General features: G+C 43.9%; 1 protein-coding gene across 2 annotated transcripts in view; it reads left to right on the forward strand.

Annotated features, from left to right (window-relative positions):
• Window positions 1-16,319, forward strand: part of bach2a (BTB and CNC homology 1, basic leucine zipper transcription factor 2a) — a 44,696-nt gene that overhangs the window by 14,013 nt on the left and 14,364 nt on the right. The window contains exons 2-3 of one of the 2 annotated variants that reach the window (XM_065966565.1): window positions 10,959-11,244; window positions 13,896-15,341. In XM_065966565.1, the coding sequence (XP_065822637.1) occupies window positions 10,975-11,244; window positions 13,896-15,341 (1,716 nt within the window). In that variant the 5' untranslated portion in view covers window positions 10,959-10,974. Of the gene's footprint in view, window positions 1-10,934; window positions 11,245-13,895; window positions 15,342-16,319 lie in introns of those variants that run through there. The other variant, XM_029278764.2, reaches the window with a different exon arrangement.

Here is a 16,319-nt window from a genome sequence, read left to right on the forward strand (position 1 = left end):
GAAGTGGCAGATGCATTGTTCAAGACCCATATACGCAACAGTTACTAGTGAGAGAGTGAAAGTGTTCTGTCTGTTTTGTTTTCATCGTATCACTTCTCTCCTGTTTGATTTGGCCGCTTTCCCAGACTTCTAAATTTGAAGTGTTCCCGTCCTGAGCATGACTCACTCAGAAAAAAAAGAAAAAAACCCTTCACTTTCCCTGAAACCTGACAGGCCTGATCCAATTTAGGTTTCCTCTAACGGCCTGAGGCAGAGTGATGTCAGCCCGCCCTGTCAGCTGAAAGCAGGGCATGGAGTTGTAAGGAAACACAGATGACCAAGGAGAAGGAGCTCCCTGGGGACAGGAAGTCCTGCTCTGATCCACCTGTAACTGTCAGACAGGTGAAATCATATCAGAGGAAGAGGATGGAACCTCACTGGTTTTATAGGACAGAGAAGTAACTACGATGTTCAGAAAACAGGATAAGAAACTGACCAAATCGCCATATATCATAATGCAGAGAAAACAATAATAACAGTATCCACCACCTGTTCTGAGTTTGAGCTTTTTCAAACATAATCATCTTTTAAAGATTCTCTTTGGTTGGTTTGCCTTCTTTCGATAGAATAGTTGAAGAGAGACAGAAAATATTGAGAGGAGAAAGAGAAGATGAGACATGGCAACGGGTGAAAGCAGGGTGCAAAACGACCACCCTGCCTTCACCTGTTAGCTCCCAACGCTCGCCTATTGCGGGTAAAAATCCAACATGGCAGATACGATATGAGTCAGAGCCAGTGGTGGGTTCCCCTCATCAGTACAAAACCTAGATGACCACATTTTGTCTTGCAACAAAGCTCGACTGCCAATGCTTTCCTTTGAACGAAAATTGCTGTCTATCGTTTGCCTCTTTTGTTTAGTAAACCAATTCCGTCCAACCCGTTAAGTGTGAGTTTGCATTTTCAGTGGTTGCAGCAGTGCAAAGGTTTGAGTCACGCCTGTGGCTTCTGCAAACTGGTCGCACACTCAGCCGAATGTGAAGGTTGGAGACTTCTTCTGTTTGTTTGTCTTATGTTACGCTCCATGTTGCATTGCATTTGGTGTCGGCACGTTATATTGAATATGTCGGCTAGCGTAGGGCGGGTTAGGTTGACTTCACTGAATGTCAAACTTGTTAAAAAATAATGAAGTACTTCAAATCAAATATATATTTCTTAAATGTATTGTTCAGTAATGACGTCGAGTGAAGTCAAACTCCCTGTGGGTTTGTTGCTCTGAGCTCTGTGTTTACATTGGGGGGGTGGTACTTCCTTTAGCTTGTTTTTATATCACTCAGAGGCCTTTTTATTATTATTTTTTTCACGTTAACCCCTCCCTGTCCAACCGTTAACCCTAGTGAGTCAGCCCCGCCCACTTAAGTATACAATATGGGGGAGGAGGGGAGGAGTGGAGGCGGTTGGCCGAGAGTTTGTTTGGATCAGACTGGTGCTAAAGAGCGACGTCTACTGGATCAAAAGTTGCATATTATCTCATAGTAGTATTTATATGCCAAGAAGTGAATCTGATTAAGCGAAAAGTTTTTGGCAGTGCATCTATTGCAGAGTTCAAAAGGTTAATTCCAGTAGCGCATTTCTGTTGCTGCTTTTGCTACGATGCAAAAGCATTTTAAAAGATTTGAAAGAAGTCCCTGATTTCCATAGACGTGAAGTTAATCATTTCAGCTTTCCTCCGTGGAAACTCTGTGGGCGTCTGGCGGCCCACATGTGTACTTTCATTTTCTCGCCCACATTGTGTTGCCGTGTGAAGGAGATGAAATGATCCTCTGCTCAGCATCGCCGCCTTTATGACTCATTTGGCAGCAGAGAGCTTTAGCACCCTTTTCAGAACATGTATAAATGTATTGCTCAGTTTTGATGTGACACATTTGGCCTCGCACCAGATACCAACATATTTAATTGATATTGTATATTTACACTGCTGTGTTTTTTATGCTGAAACATGCAGATGTGGAAGGGAAGGACAGAGAGCAGTTAACAACGTGCACTGTTGACTGACTACTTCCCTTTTTCTGGAACAGAGCTCCCCTCTGTTCCTCTGCACTAACGGCCAGGTGGAAATCTGCATGTTTTGCAGTAGGAAATATTTCACTGGTGTTTATGATCACCAGAAATGATGCTGAACTTTGGAAATCTACAGATAAATAAAAATGTGTGAGTAAAAGCATCATCAGTGTGCCGATGATGTTGCTGTTGGAAAGTCCATGAGGCGAATCAATAAAGATTTTGTAGGCGCAGCGAATGTCTAAAAAATGTTCTCTGTTCTGTTTTTTTAATTCTTTGCTTTTGCACATCACTAGAAGAATACTGGAGCTTGGTCATGATTTTTGCAGTTTTCCTTCTCAGAATCAACAAAATAAATCAAAAGGAGTGTTATGTGTGAAGAGTTTTGGAGTATAACAAGCTTTGCAAGTCATGGATCTGACACTCAAATACGTCTTTTGTTTAACGCCGATCGTACTGCGATCTGTGTGGATGTCAAATGTAAAAGTGACCCCCTCAAGTCCCATTGTGCACCTCTCCATATCAAGCAAGCTAAACACCTCACCCAGCTGGAAACTATGTTTTAAGGCCGTTTTGGACGCCCCTTGGTTTACCAGATATGAGAGCAGTTATCAGGTCAAACCAACAGGTGTTGCAGTGATGGAAGCGGGCAAGAGAAGTGGTTCAGATAGAAGTGATTGTACCCGACCTAAAAAGCCTCTGCATGTTTCTAATAAGCTCCACGAGCAGAAACGTGCTCAAACTAGGATCAATATTGGAGATGCTTTTGAAAAATGGAGAGAGGTTAGAACACAGAAAGGTATACAGACCGATGCAGAGCTGGATAAACACTGAAGCTTCAGTGTCCACCACATGGCAACCTGCGTGAGCATCGACTCTAGAGAGGAGGGGGCGGGGGGAGACAGAGCTCTACAATGTTTAGAATTTAGACTGCAGTATCCATTTTAAACACTAGGTGTCAGAGTTAAAGATTGCTCCTTTAAGAGTAAACCATCAGGTGTTTGCAAGAAGCTGGAAAGAAAATAAATGAACTAGAGGAAAAGGAAGTGGTGTTTGAAGTTCGATTAAATGTTCAGTGAATCAGTCTATGAAGAAGTCAACGAGTTCAGCCAGAAACTTTTCTCACCTCCAGAGTCCACAGCCAGCAGCTCTGCTCGGTCAACACACTCACAGATTCTTTCTGCAGACTGCTGACCTCAGACTCTTTGTTTAGTTTGGAAAAGTGCAGATTGTCTCAGTGGTTTGTCACACAAGTACTGCAATGTTTAAACACAGCTGTGATGCAGGAAGTTAATCTCAGCACAGATTCAACCTTTTTTACTTTCACACAAGCACTCCTAAAAACTTCTAGAAAGTTTCAGCACGGCCTGCCACTGAAATCTTGCGGAATTGCTCTTTCACACGTCCCTCACAGAAGCAGGAGATTTGACATGTCAGACAGGGAGGTGTGTTTGTGAAGAAGCTTTATTTTGTGCACAGAAATCACCCGCTCCCCAAACCCTGAACATTGCTGTCAATACGTTAGAAGCCTTATCCACTATCTCTCTCAGCCCTGACTCTATAATTACTGTCCAGAAAGTGAGAACTGCGGTGTTTCACCTTCAATCTGAATGTTGCATAGGCTTAATGAATGAATCGATCCCCCCCTCTGTAGGGTCTTTGGAGGTAGTAACAGAGCGCTGAGTGTGTGTGTGTGCATGTCTGACTGTGTGTGTATGTGGAGCTCCTGACTGAGACACAAGTATTACACCATTGCAGAATCAGTATGAATGGAGACAAAATGTCTGCTGAGCTTAGTTACAACATCTTTTTTGGGGAAAAAAAGGGTCTGAAAAGGGCTTCAGTCTGCTTTTCTCAGGTGTCGAAGCTCGATCGAAAGCTAACTGGACTTGGTTTAAGATCACCTCTCCTCCGAAAGGCTTCTTCAGTTACCTTTGGATGAAGCTTTGAATTTACCATGACCTAGATGACGGAGAACCTACACAGGCATCTTTTCTCAGGGTTACAAATGCTCCCCTGATGGAGGCTGATTAGAGCTGTGAGTGCTCTGCTTTAGATCTATAGCAGTCTGAGACACTCATGGGGGTTAGATGTGTGTGTGTGTGTGTGTCTTTGTAGGATACAAGGTGAAGGTATTGATGAGGAGAGAGGAGCAATGAGAGCTAAAAGTACCTGGGTCAGCTATTCAAGCATGTGTAGGTTGTAACTTAATCCCCGTTTAAACACACACACCCTCCCCTCCCCATGTGTAATATCACATTTTACTTCCGTCATAAATGTCTGAGCCCTGTAGTCCATTTACTACCCATAATCCCCCTCTCCTACAGCAGGCCACTTGCCCTTCACACTCCTCTACAGCGGTCCTCTGACATCTGAGCGCTCTGTCAGGTTAGCTGGCTGCTCGCCGGAGGGATGAAGAGGTTTCATTTGCAGTAAATCCATTTCCACTCGACAAAGGCAGGATGAGTTATTCAGGGTCGAAGGAGGCCGAGCGTCGCGCAAACACTGCTGACAATGACCTCAGAGGTCGTTTATCAGGATCTCAATGACCGCCGTGAGAGGGAGAGCTTCTCTCCCAACAAAGGCTCATTGTTGGATGGGAGTCGCTGATGTCATGGCGGTATATTTCCGGAGTATAGGAACTCCCCGGGGAGGACTCCGGTAATGTAGATGAGGCTGAGCACTATCTTTAGCTGTGAAATGTTTTGAGGTAATTTCCTGCTCAGATAAAGTTTCATCTCTTTTTGTTTGGATCAGTTTGTGTGAGAAATAAGAAAAGCCTGCAGGAATTATTCAACATCTGATTTTGTTGTATTCGCATTTGTTGATGAAATACTAAGAGGTTCTCACTTTGCTTAAAATATGAGGCTGAAGAATCACAAGTGATGGTTTGATTTTTTTTTTTTTTTTTAGCCGTACTGGGACTGAGGTTGCTGAAAAATCTCAACAACTACTTGAGTGATTGGTGCAAAAATATGTTCAACTTTTGAAAGTAGACAAAGCCTCCTTAAATTGAAGCCAATTACGGCGTCTTAAACGTGCATTATTATTAATTGCCAGCAGGGGGCGATTCACCTTGTTGTAGAAAGATGTCCGATTGAGGCAGCAACTGAAAACTGAAGCCAATGCCAGAAGTGCAAAAACATTGCAGTTGCTCTAGTGTCCACTTGAGGAACTGCAATTTTTTACTCTCTCTCTCTCTCTCACACACACACACGCACACGCACACGCACACGCACACGCACACGCACACGCACACGCACACGCACACGCACACGCGCACACGCACACACACACACAAACTGGAAGTCCGTTGCATTCAGCAGATGCTTCAGTCCTTCTCTTTAAGTTCATCACACTTGCAGTTGTTGTAGTGTGTGTTGAAGTGTATTATTCTGTTTCCTGTTCAGGAAAGAGAGATGATGACAACCACACGTGCCTTTTGTTGTAACTTGTTGACATGCTTTTATTTCTATTTTCATTAACTATACAACTTTATTTTCTTTTGATAAGAATTATTTGGTAAAAAAAAACCCAAAAAACCAAAAACATCATAAAATTAGTTTTTAAATGATTTAAGTCGGACTTATTTTGGTAAATGATGTGATCAGATGTTACTAACTCTCCATACCTTATTCGTCGATTACACACACATGCACACACACGCAAACACGCACACACACACACACACACACACACACACACACACACACACACACACACACACACACACACACACACACACACTGTATACCCCAAAGACACCATCAGATGAAAATAAGACATAATCAGGGCAGGAGGGGAGAAGGCAGGAAGGGTGGAGGAAAGTAGGCCATAGGACTGCACACACACAAACACACACACACACGCACACACACACACACACACACACACACACCGAGTTGAATCAGTGAATTATTAGTGTTTGTTAATTAATATTTGTGTGTAGCAGCAGCAGCAGCTCTGGGGATGATCTCTGCCTGGTCTGAGGCTCTGTGATGAATTATTCACGTGTGTGTGTGTGTGTGTGTGTGTGTGTGTGTGTGTGTGTGTGTGTGTGTGTGTGTGTGTGTGTGTGTGTGTGTGTGTGTGTGTGTGTGTGTGTGTGTGTGTGTGTGTGTGTGTGTGTGTGTGTGTGTGTGTGTGTGTGTGTGTGTGTGTGTGTGTGTGTCTCTGTGGCCACCTCTGCTCATCTCTCAGGGGATGGAGCATCCTCAGATGTGTGCGTCTGTGTGTTTGATTGATGGTTCTGCCCGGTTGAATGTAGGCTAACGGGACAACTGGAGCTGAGCGGTCACAGAGAGATGCATTCTGGGAGATTCTGGCAAGAGCAGCTTGGACAGGAGGAAACTCCTGCTGCTCCGCTCGGAGGTTGTGCCTGTTGATGGTGGTTTGTGGAGATGTTGTCAGACTTTGTAGGCAGATCGTAGAGGATGAACCTGCTCTGTGTTGTGTCGTTTGTGCGACTCTCCAGGAAACACTCCAGGTAACAGTGTGAGGATCCATGAAAGTTATTACACTGGAGAACAGGTTACATCGAAATATCAAGACCAACCTCAGCATTACCAGTCCTTTACAAACGGCACTAATTAGCGAAGGTTATAAATGCCGTGTGAGAAAACAGTCCTAACAAAGCTCCATTAAAAAAAATGTGTATAGGCTCAGCTCAGACGGGCATTATATTCTGTTGAGTTGCAAACAAGGTTCAGGGGTCTTATTGTTCTGCACCTGAGTGTGTTTAAGTAACCCAGGCTCTGTGGCGCTTGATAAGACGGTCTGATAAACACAGACTCTCACTGTGCCCTTTATTGAGACAGTATTTATGTTTCCGATGGCTCCTCTCTAAAACATGTGCAGAGCTGAGACAAGCTGTGGTATCATTGTTTCTTTATCACCAGAGAAAAAAAAAACCTGGCTAACATACACTAAATGTAAGCCCAGTTACTCTTCCTCCTCCTCCTCCTTCTCTTCAGGGGAGATTTTTTTTTTTTTTTTTTTTTTTTACAGTTTGTGGATTATTCTGGATATCAGTGAGCAGCCTGTCAGTGCAGCCGGCTGCAGAAACATGCCAAGCTCTCCTCACACATATTAAAGCTCAGCCCAGACGCGCTGATGAAACCACCCGCAACCACTTGTTTACCAAAAGACCCTCGACTGTCTCTGAATGATTTGCACTGCATGGTATGGAGAGGCGGGAAGAAGAAAAAAAAAAAACATGGAGACACATAGTTAGAAAAGTCAAAGAGCTGGATCCTTCAGAGAGAGAAATGTTGCAAGTGGGGAACGTTTGTGCATTTTCTCCAAATCATTTCTCTATTTTGTAGTGATGCTTAAAAAACCGTCGACTCAGTTCTTTCCTCTCTCAAGTCAAGTCTGTTTGACTTTGTGTTGTTGATGAAAACCCCAATTCTGAAAGCGTGTGGATGATGCTTAAAGAGAGACTCAGAATTAAAGGATTCCTCTGAAATAAGTGAATATTGACACAAAAACATAAAGTTGATTATTCAATTGAATTTATGTTGTTCTCTTTTTGATTGATATGTCACACTGTCCCAGTTTCCACAGACTCAGACTCCTTTTTGAATGAGGAAAGTGTATTCTTAACAGGGAACTGCTTTGAATCAAAACCAAAGCGTTTTTACAAAAACATTTTCTTGAAGACTGATTGTTGACTTGTTGTAGCCGGACAAAAAAAACCTTCTTTAAATATCCGCCTGCTTTGCATTTCTGCTGACCTCTCAGTCAGATGTTCTCCAACACACGGAGCTGCCTGCAAGGTTTTTTTTTTTTCTTTTGACATGCAGAAAAGGAGAAAGCTCTCCACACTGTTCAGCTCCCAATGAGCGACTTTATTTCTTCAGGCCTCAAGATGTTGCCCTCGCTGTTTAAAATAAAGTTGCTCATTGTGAAGAGCTTTCTCTCTTTTTTTCTGCAGTTTATACTTTTTTTTTTTTTTAAATCCTGCACCTGTTTGCATTGCTGCTTGGATGTACACACACTAGTTTTTCTTCCTTTTGTTTTGACATCACATAACAAATCTCAGCTCAGGGTTCATGGGTCTGAAACAGGGACTGAACCTGCAAATGAAGAATGCAGAATGAGTGACGACATACATTTAATATCTAAAGTAATCATGAAATATGTACACGTCTAAGCTGAATCTTTTAGACCTCAACTAAAAAGCTTACAGAGCGTACTGTTCCTTTTTGTGAGGAGGTGTTTTCAAATGTCTTGAGTCTGTAGCCGAGGTGTGGAGACGAAAAGAGAAATGCTCTTAAAGCTTTCAGTGAAGTCTTCATGATCTCGCAGCAGTTGTGTGAAAGAAAATCTGACAACAACAAAGACAATTATCCATCAATGTACCAATAAACTTATCTCCTAAACTCTACAGTATAGTATATTACAGCACATTAGTCAGCAGTGAAGTCAGACATGTTTAAATGTTCCACATCTTACTGCTGTAAATGACTCTCCTGGCCATTTCCAGCATGCATATATTACCAAACTTTCACACTAATGGATGTGTGCAAAACCAAACCAAACATCTCAGCTGAGTCATTTAGAAATAAACGTCAGGTCTAAAAGAAAATGCCGCCAGACAACAGCTCGTACTGTTCCTGTTCGTGAGGAGGTGTTGTTTGTGCTGAATAGTTCCTCAAAATAAAATGATCGGTGAGTCATCAGAAGGACGAGTCTCACATCCCACGACCACTCATCAGGACTTTACAGCCAGGAGCAAAGTGAGCGATCAGTGGGAGAGAACACAAGAGTACAATAAAGACACTGTTTGATACTATGTGTTTCAAAACGGTTCAGTCTCTCTTATCTTAATGATTAGTAAAGAAAAGTGCCAGAAAGAAAGCGAGCACTGTCTCTATACTGCACAAATATTGTAGCCGTGGTACATTTGAACAGGTATCAAAAAAGCTTGAAGGAAGAATGTGTGACTTTTTGATCCAGTAGATGTCGCCCTTGAGCACCAGCATGAAACCAAAACAAACTGCTGTTTGGCCACGCCTCCTCCATACTGAAGCCTCCGCTCTCCTCCAGAGACACACCTCCAACCCCTCTCCACTCACATTCACATAAAGTAGTTATCAATAAGAACGCACCATAATTAATTAAGCATAGTTAAGGCAAGCGGCAGACAAAATTGGCCTTTGCTCGAGCTGCTATCACCTGTGTCCTGCATTGTTGTGTTAGCAGGCTAATGTTAGCGCTCTTTAGTTAGCTCGTAGCTTGACATCTAAATAATCAGTGAGTATGTTTTTCTTCTTCTCTCTAGTTCTTGACTAAAACATCTTTTATACACAAGGGGAGGAGCCGGCCGTCCCGTCCGTGTAAACACAACTCTGACAACAACACAGCCAGTGGGACTCGAGCTTCTCACTCATTGTAGACAGTCATGACTCACAGACACATTTACACAGAATGGACTTTATTTCTGCTGAATTTATGTGTAAAATATCGCTAATTCTGCCTCTAAGAATTTGGTATAATGACAACCTTACAATTCAGCAGATTCTTAGCCTCCAGTCTGAGGAGTCGCGTGGATAACCAGATGTAGAGAGTAACGTTTTCCCCTCTCTTTGTTTTCTCAGCAGAAAGACAGTGCAGTGTGTAAATGGTAGTAGGGACTATTTTTTTGTATGCATCTTAATAAAATGCCTGAACAGAGAAAAGAGTGTGAGCCTGAAGAGTTCCTGAGGGGGGAGCAGGAGACGGTCTACAAGCAGAGATGATTGGCCCATGGGCTGCTGGGAGGGGGGGGGGGACGATACAACACGACTTCAGCGAGCCCCCAGCGCTCAGCCCTGTCTATTCAAAATCCATGAATCAGCAGAACACACACACACACACACACACACACACACACACACACACACACACACACACACACACACACACACACACACACACACACACACACACACACACACACACACACACACACACACACACACAGGGCTGAGGGCTGATGAGACAGACAGACTGCATGCTCAGCTGTCTGTGTCAGGGCTTTATGTTCTGCAGCACTAAGATGAAACACAAAGGATGGAGCTGCCTGAAATTAATGTGGACGTCTGCATTACATCGACTTCTTTTTCAGCTTCTTTATACATATATATTCTATATTATGCAAAACATTTTTTTTTTTTTTTTTTACAGTAGATGGCATTGAACCTGCAGTGAATCAGTGAATGCACCCTTCAGTCCTTCTCCCATTCAAATGTCTGAGGCTGCAGCCGAGGTGTGGAGGTGAAAAGAGATATGCTGAGTGTCTCTTTTTTTTTTTGTTGCTGGAATCATTTTAAAGCTTTCAGTGATGTCCTCATTATCTCACAGCAGTCGTGTTTTCTTCCAAATTGAAGAAAATCTAACAACAAAGAAGACAATTATCAATCAATGTACCGATTAACTTATCTCCTAAGCTCTATGTTTAGTGTTTTACAGCACATTAGTCAGCACTGAAGTTAGAATCGTCCACATCTTACTGCTGTAAACGGCTCTCCTGGCCTTTTCCCAACAGCCATTTTTCTTAATATTTGACATGCAAATATCACCAGACTATTCATACAAATGGATGTTTGCAGACCATTTATTTTCATCCCCTCAAAATGTATCCAATTTGTAAGAATTGCATATTTCCTGGCAGCAGAGTTGTTTGCATTCATTTCAGTTAAAGCAAGAAAAAGTGGTTATTTTTGACACAGTTTGTGTACTCTGCTTCCATGTTCCCCTACAATCCTACTCATGTTTTATGCATTCCTTCCTGATTAAATCATTTTACCATATTTTTCTTGAGTTTAGATAACAGTCCAGCAAGAAACCCTCAAAAAAATTCCTACAAATGAAAATGCAGCCTGCAGCAAACTAACATGTCCTTCTTTCTCCCCCCCGTCTGTCTTTCCTCTGTGCAGGGTGCTAGAGGGAGTGATGTCTGCAGGCGAGGAGGAGCGAGATGGTGAGGCGGCAGCGCCCGTGTACGTGTATGAATCAAAGGTCCACTGTGCCAACGTGCTGTTGAGCCTGGAGGAGCAGCGGCGGCAGGGCATCCTGTGCGATGTGACCCTTCTGGTGGAGGGGAGGGAGGTGCGCGCTCACAGGGCCGTCCTCGCCGCGAGCAGCCGCTACTTCCTGCAGGCTCTGCTGGGACACAATGGGTCAGCAGGTGAAGCGGAGCCCATCATTAACCTGCCAGACAAGGTAAAGGACCACGGAGAACATGTGACTCACTGGGAATAGTCTCATTTTAAAAATAAATGTTAACCTGGAATCCTGAAAAACTGCACAGACTGAGGGGTCATCCCACTTTAAGATGGAAACTAAGTGTGAGCAGCAATAAGTAACTGAAGCTTTATTATCTTTATCTTGTTTGGGTAATTTTGCCTTTCTTTCAAGGGATAGAGGAGGAAATGAAGAAAAAAGAGATGGGGGGAATAAGATGCGGTAATGGAGCCACAGGTCAGATTTGAACCCAGGACCTTTGCTTGGAGGACTAGCCGAACGCCATCAGTGCCCCCTGCTTTATTGCCATTATGCTGATATGCAAAACAAAAAAACAAAAAAACAAAATTGTGCACAGATTTATAAACTGTGAGAACGGAATTACAAACAGCTATTTAATATTTTTTTCTTATAATTTTTTTTTTCTTTTTTTTTTTTCTTTTGGTAGAAAACTATAGTTAATAAAAAATAAAAATAGATCAGTTATATGTACACTTAAAAAAAGAATCTGAACGGGACCACTTGGTGCTCATGTGCCTGGGTCAGACAATAAACGACACAAGGATAACTTGTGGACCTTAAACACAATCCTAGCAGAAGCTCAGTCTCCACCAATCAGCTGGAAAAGTGCAGCAAGACTTTCAAATAGGATATTCTTAAGTGCCTCAAATAACTACCATGATGAAGAAAAGTACGGTGCGAGCTTGACCGTCCTTGGACAGAAAAGGTTAAAAGAGGAGGACGACTGCATGGATGAAAACTACAGAGCTGACACAAAGTGATGTGTTTATGAAAACACCAGGTGCTATGAATATGTATGAGGTTACCTTGTTGTTTTCTGCTGCTTCCTCTCACCACCGGGGCTGATCAGAGAGCAGCTCCTGATCTCAGCGGCTGACATTACCATACAATGGCCCAGATGTGTCATATTGATTAATACGTCTGTGTGGCTCTGCCTACCTTGTACACTAATCACTCGCACTGGTCCCCACCATGTTTGATCCCCCTGTGACTCCCCGCCTTATTTTCTGCGTCCTCTCTGCCGTCCGTTCCATCACGCTCGTGACTGGAACTCGTGGCTCAGAGCTTAACAAGCTGGCTGTCCAATACTGTCGTGCTCCTTGCCAGCTGCACAACAAATCATTCTACTACTACTTAGTTTTTTCTGCATCAATCTCTGGAGCCAGAAGTGATCATACACGAACGAGCTAACATATTAGCAAGCTGACGTTGGTGATTCTTTCAAACGACACATCTCTTTTTACTCTGTTGCTTCATCCACCACTTCCTCGTCATTCCTCTTAACGTCATGTCTTGCCTCAGGAGTCCCCCCCCCCTCCTTTCTGCCCGGGATAATGTCCCGCTTTGAGGTGCGGGTGTGAAACACCAGATCAGGAGGATTTCAGCGGCAGTCTTCCTGAAATCTTAAAGACATTTTCAGGAGAGCATATGTGAAAACGGCTCAAGTTTACAACTTGAGTTGCAAACTCCGCGTTATTCCTCTGAGACATTTACAGCAAAGATGATTGTTACAGGGGTGTAAAAGTCGAGCCTTGAACTGGCGATATAAAAAGGGTTATAATGTGGCTAATAAACTTGAGAGTTTTAGGAGACCCCGGGGCCGTCCAAGCCCCAAAAAATTCCTCTCCAGCTTGACAGCCCACATCATTTCTCAAATGCATCATGAAGGAAATAAAATAGGAAAGCAGGAGTCTGAAATGGTTAATGTTCAATCCTACTCGTGGATTATTACCATTTCTCTCTCACTTTACCGTCTCATCGAGGTTGGCTCCTCTTCTCAGCCTATTAAGATGTTTCTGCAAAGCTGCTGACGCTAGCCCAAAATAAGCTTACATGCACAGCAGCACACACACACACACACACACACACACACACACACACACACACACACACACACACACACATGCATACATATTTTCATCTGCACACACTCATAGCACATATATAGAGTAAACACATACATACTGCACCACACCATAACATACACACACAGTAGCAGCCATGTTTACGATATAGGGGAACATGAAGAGAGCAGAGATGGGGGGGGGGGGGGTGAAGGGTGGAAGAGAGGGAACAGACCAAAGGATCCAGAGCATGTAAGATGTATAAAGCAGGAATGTGGCCACACAAGCATCTTCTCATGTTAATGAAAATATGATGAACATTTTTGAATCAAATCAAATTAAAAAAAAAAGATAATATTTTGTTGTAATGTATGTTACATTTAAATTTACCACTTGAATTAAAGTCAAGGGGTAATTTCATTTTCTCCATGCCTTTAATTAGCAGTTTAAAAATACCCTTCTTACAGCAGATGGGCCCCAAGAACACCCTGGACTTTATTTCCCCAGAGACGTTCAAAGCTGATAAGTAAACAGATGTCTGGCATTGCTCATAAGTCACCCCGTCTTGCTTATACTGTTTTTAGAAACAGTAGAAAGCTATGTTGAAGATGATGAAGCTCATGTCACATTTTGCTGTTGCCCGGCCCTCGTCTTAGTGCTGGTGCTCCACACAAAAAGAAATGTCCTAATGCAACGTTCACTCTTTAAGGCATTGATGGTGAGCCATTTGTTTATCTGTTGTTTCTTCTCTGCCGTCCTCCACAGGTCACAGCTAAGGGCTTTGCTCCACTACTCCAGTTTGCCTACACAGCCAAGCTCGTCATAAGCCGGGAGAACATCCACGAGGTCATCCTGTGCGCTGACTTCCTGGGTGTTCACAACTTGGAGGACTCCTGCTTCCGCTTCCTCCAAGCCCAGCTGCAGAACGACAGCGAGCACGCCAGTAACGGGAAGGTGGAATACAGCAAAGACACCACAGCTGAGGATACAGTCTTCTCTGAGGCCATATCCTCGAGTGAGTCTTGTGAGACAAGGCAGCAGACCAATCATGTAGCAAGTACTGCTCCCCTACCCGCTGACCTTTCTCAGTTTCCCAAGTACAGGAAATATCAGTACCAGATCTGTGAAAATAAGCACAATGGAGAAAACCATGATGACATTGATGATGTCCTTTTGGCCAATCATACCTCAGTCAGCCCTGTGAGATCACAGCTCGCAGACAGCAATGCTGCTCCACAGAGCCTTCTCTCTCCCTCCAGGATCAAAGAGGAACCGTTCATGTTTGAGGAGGAAGAAGAAGAAGAAGAAGAAGAAGAAGAAGGAAGGAGTGGCTGCATTCCAGAAATGTGTACTGAGGAGGTGCTGGAGATGGAGCTAGAAGTGGAAGGGGTTCCAGTAGCACCTGAGCACTCTCCGAGCAGAGGTTCACCCTCCTCCTGCCTGCGCTCCTACCTCCAGAGAGGTGGCCTTGATCTCAGCTGTGTGCCGAGCACCACCATCCAGCAGCTACTCACCAACAGACTGTCCCTCAACCACTACAAGGAACTGGTCAAAGACAGGCACAGGGACAAGACAGAGTCCCTGGATCAAGTCGACCTAAAGAGCAGCATTGCAGATGTTTTACCAGCTGGCGTTGGTAAGAGAATGGAAAGGCCAGTTTCCAAAGCCTCATCTTCAAAGTATGAAGGGGAGCTTGACAGACGAAGTGTCATATTCTCCTCAGCAGCTGGCGAGCAGCAAATGTTGGCCCACTCTTACATGGAAGAGAAGTTCAGGGAAAAAGTCTCGACTCTCATGCAGGTAGAAGCTCCTTCTTCGGGTCGGTCATGCCTCAGCACCAGCTGCCCTGTTCCCATCAAGACATCAGCCCAGTCCCCTTCTCCGTCTGAGCCCCGGACCCAGACCTCCAGCTCTCGTTCATCCTTCTCGTACCCGGAGGACGCAGGCAGTGGTAGCTCACCTTCCAGCCTTCCACAGTTTGACTTCTCTTCGTCCCCAAACTCAGGCTCCGCCTCTGGACTGTCTCACTGCCTGTCTGTGGGAGTGGAGCCGAGGAACCCCCATAGCGGAGAGCTTCTCTTCTCCCAGGGCTGCAACAAGATCAAAAGTGAACGGGGATTTGGTGCCAGTGGCGGCAACTCCAGCGACGAATCAGGATCGTTCTCTGAGGGAGACAGTGAAAGTGGGATGTCCAGAGTCTCTGGCCCTGAGGTTAGTACATCCTTAATGACACATTCTTAACAAAGAGTCTGCTTTGTCTAAATCAAGGTTCATTTATGTCTGGCTAAAAGCCCGGGGTGGGGACTTTGGAGCATGCTCAGAACGCTTAGGAGAGTTTGGGTCTGATAGAGGTGTACAAATGCAAGAGTGAATCAACACCTGACCACATTAGCTAAGTGTGCTAGTTCAACAGAGGGCCAACCTAGAGCCCAAACCCAGTACATCTGGCTCAAGTGGAGCCCATGTTGCCCAAACCTGGATAAGTCTGGTTAAGTCATCAACTTTAATGATCAGAGGTTCTTCTGTTTCCTTAAAAACCTTAATACAGAAGAAGTTAACAATGCAGAGGAAGTATCATCATCAATGATGGTGGTCAAATTGTCAACTGATGTATGAGAGACTGGTCAGGATTTAGTGAGTGGAAGCATTGGAGGTTTTCTTGACCACTTTCAGTTAGCAGAAATGGCAAACAGAGGCTGATGCAACTGCAGGCAACTTCTCTCTATGTCTTCTTAAACCATGTATAAAGAGTTCCCTCTTGAAGGAAATTGGTGATACAAATTGAACTGAACTCAGTATTGCTCCTGTAGAATATTTGATACACCACCTATATGTCAGATGGTGCCCTGTGAATGATTGGTGACCAGTCCAGGGCCCACTGACAGCTGGGATTGTCTCCAGCCTCCAGCCTCCAGCCTCCAGCCTCCAGCCTCCCACGACCCCTGACCCCTGAGATTGTTGATGTCAGATGGTGACATTTCTGAACAGCCCAACTTTTTTAGACTTTTTTTTAATTTCTTTTTACAGGAATTTGATATTTGCACAGCAAATACGATTTTTTGTTTTGTATCCAAGCAATACTTTCTCCCTAAGCATGCATATATGTTACCTGTTGGATAGATTATACCTGGCTATCATGAACATGCTTCTACACCATTGATTCAGTCAGTTAAACTCAAGCCAGTTTTC

The sequence above is a fragment of the Labrus bergylta genome, chromosome 18 (genome assembly GCF_963930695.1).
Source record: "Labrus bergylta chromosome 18, fLabBer1.1, whole genome shotgun sequence".
Lineage (NCBI taxonomy): Eukaryota > Metazoa > Chordata > Actinopteri > Labriformes > Labridae > Labrus > Labrus bergylta.